Genomic DNA, 2,183 nt, shown 5'->3' with positions numbered 1-2,183 from the left:
TGTTATAGCCAGTCACTCCTTAATTTTGTAAAGCTATGTGAACAAACGCTGTTGGCAGCAGAGATCATCTCGGTAGATGAAACATAGCAAATTAACTAATAGAAAAATATTCTCATGTGCTCGCACAAGCTTAAGCTTAAAGCAAAAGGAAGGCTCTCTGAACTTATTATTCAACTCCGTCCCATAATAAGATGGCTCCAGGGACCCTGACAAGAACTTTATCAACAAAATAACACATGCATGGCCGGTCCAGTAAAGCGAAAGTAAAGGTTTCGGTACTTTGAACTTGCTCTTTAACTTGAGGTTTGAGCTGGCACGATAAAAATACGCGAGAAAGGAAGAAAAGTTTCACCGATTCCGATTCTTTCACAGCCTTTTATATTAATCGTAGTCGTGTCCTGGATCCCTGAAGAGATCAAGAGAGTCATGAACAGAGAGTGTCACGACGAGATTCACGAGAAAAGTTCTATCTAGTATCGACAATCGAGCACAGTTCGTAGTACGTGACCGCTGGCCATGCCGACAAGACTTGAGAAAGCAGGCGCATTGGAGCTGCAGAGGACGGTGGCATGTACCCCTCTGCTTGACCACTTCCACGTTTCTCAAGGATCAACCCCTCCACCCATCTTTCGACGTCTGGAAAGTAAAACCGTGCTTCTGCACTCCCTTAGGCTTTAACAACGACTCGGACCTCCAATTGCAATTCCGACATCTGAAACACTGATCTCTTAAAGAGACTAGTTCCATTAACAATCTTCGGCCGTCAGCTGCACACACAGATTCGCTCTCGACTTTCGCTCACAGTTGCTAGCTCCCCTCGCCTCCCCTTGGTTACTTGGTTACCTACTTGTTACCAGCTCCTGATCACCTTCCTTAGAGCCTTGCCACTTCATATATATGGCAAATGATCACGGGAAAAATTTCGTCGACTTCGTCAAGAAATGCCGGAAGCTTCTTTCATCAAAGCCAAGTTTCATATCTAGCTCGGGAAAGCGCTTCAGGAAGCTTGGCAAGTCGCACCGCTGCGTTTGTCACAGAAATCAAAGTGAACGCTCCTTCTTCGGAATTCGTGGGACTTCTATCAAGGGAAGCTTGCCTGTTTACGTGGGAGCAGAATGCAAGAGGTATACCCTCAGGATGGAGCAGCTCAAGAACCCTCTCCTCGTAGAGCTGCTGGAGGAATCAGCAGCAGAGTATGGCTACGCTCAAAGCGGGGTGCTCCGTATAGTTTGCGAGCCTGAAATTTTTGAGGCAATCCTATGCGGCCTTTGCCGCATGACAAAGTTCTGTGATGTTGGATACATGGAGAGATTCTCCAATATGAACATGGAAATAAGGCTGGAGGGCACAAGTTTGCGCCGCTCTACCTCTTGAGAGCACGTGTCTACTCTTGCTGCCCCTCTAGCTCGCCCCATTTTTTCGACGCTACAAGATCAACTATCTTGCTTGCGATCCAATGAATTCTTTGTAACAATGTAAGAAACTTTCTTTATTCTGCCAAATGTTCGCAATAAGGACACGCAGATCAGCTTGTATAGATCACAGATCACGATACATCACCGGGGGACATTTTCCCTCAGATAGTAAAGTTAAAGAAATTTGTGGTTAATAGTTCTAACCATTCTCTACTTAAGATGTTGTCTATATTGACAGCTCTGATGTGTATTTTTCTCTGGAGATAGCTGAAATCTTTTAGATAGTAGGAAGTGAGGGTTCATGACATAGTGGGTAATTGGATAAGTCATGCGGTACGCTAAACATTTTGTACAAGACCGCTGGATCTATAGATGCAGACGTATGACTTTTTCTCCCAGCGCGTGGCCAGCGTAAGAATTTTTTCTGAGTAGCTCCTGCACAGCAATGTGCGCATTTGCATTAACCATCTCTTGGTTGAGTTCTACGATATGTGACTCAATCAGCAGCCGGAAAACTGGCCTGCCCAGATTATGGTATCAAAACATGAGCATTCATACGGCGCACGTATCATTCCGGCATGCCCGTGTCCGAGATTGTTCTCACCTTGGCATGGTCGTCTGCTATTCGGTACTGTCCGTCACACTCTTACCACCGTCCTCTCCTCTGCAAGGAGCGTAGTCAAGCAATTTCATTGAATGGTGAACGGGCCGAACGATTTCATTTGGATCGTGTGTACTAAATGGAGATTAGGCCAACTTTGGTCCCTT

General features: G+C 45.6%; 1 protein-coding gene across 1 annotated transcript; it reads left to right on the top strand.

The window, feature by feature from the left end:
* The first annotated feature begins 731 nt into the window (after nt 1-731).
* LOC147897741 (uncharacterized) lies at nt 732-1,534 on the top strand. The gene has a single exon (XM_087379935.1). The coding sequence runs from the start codon at nt 898-900 to the stop codon at nt 1,372-1,374; it is 477 nt and encodes a 158-aa protein (XP_087236061.1). The 5' UTR covers nt 732-897; the 3' UTR covers nt 1,375-1,534.
* Nucleotides 1,535-2,183: the final 649 nt, after the last annotated feature.

Source organism: Dipteris shenzhenensis, chromosome 10 (genome assembly GCF_047967505.1).
Source record: "Dipteris shenzhenensis isolate YYH24624 ecotype China chromosome 10, Dip_SZ_1.0, whole genome shotgun sequence".
Taxonomy (NCBI): Eukaryota; Viridiplantae; Streptophyta; class Polypodiopsida; order Gleicheniales; family Dipteridaceae; genus Dipteris; species Dipteris shenzhenensis.
This window is presented reverse-complemented; position numbering and strand designations above follow the sequence as displayed.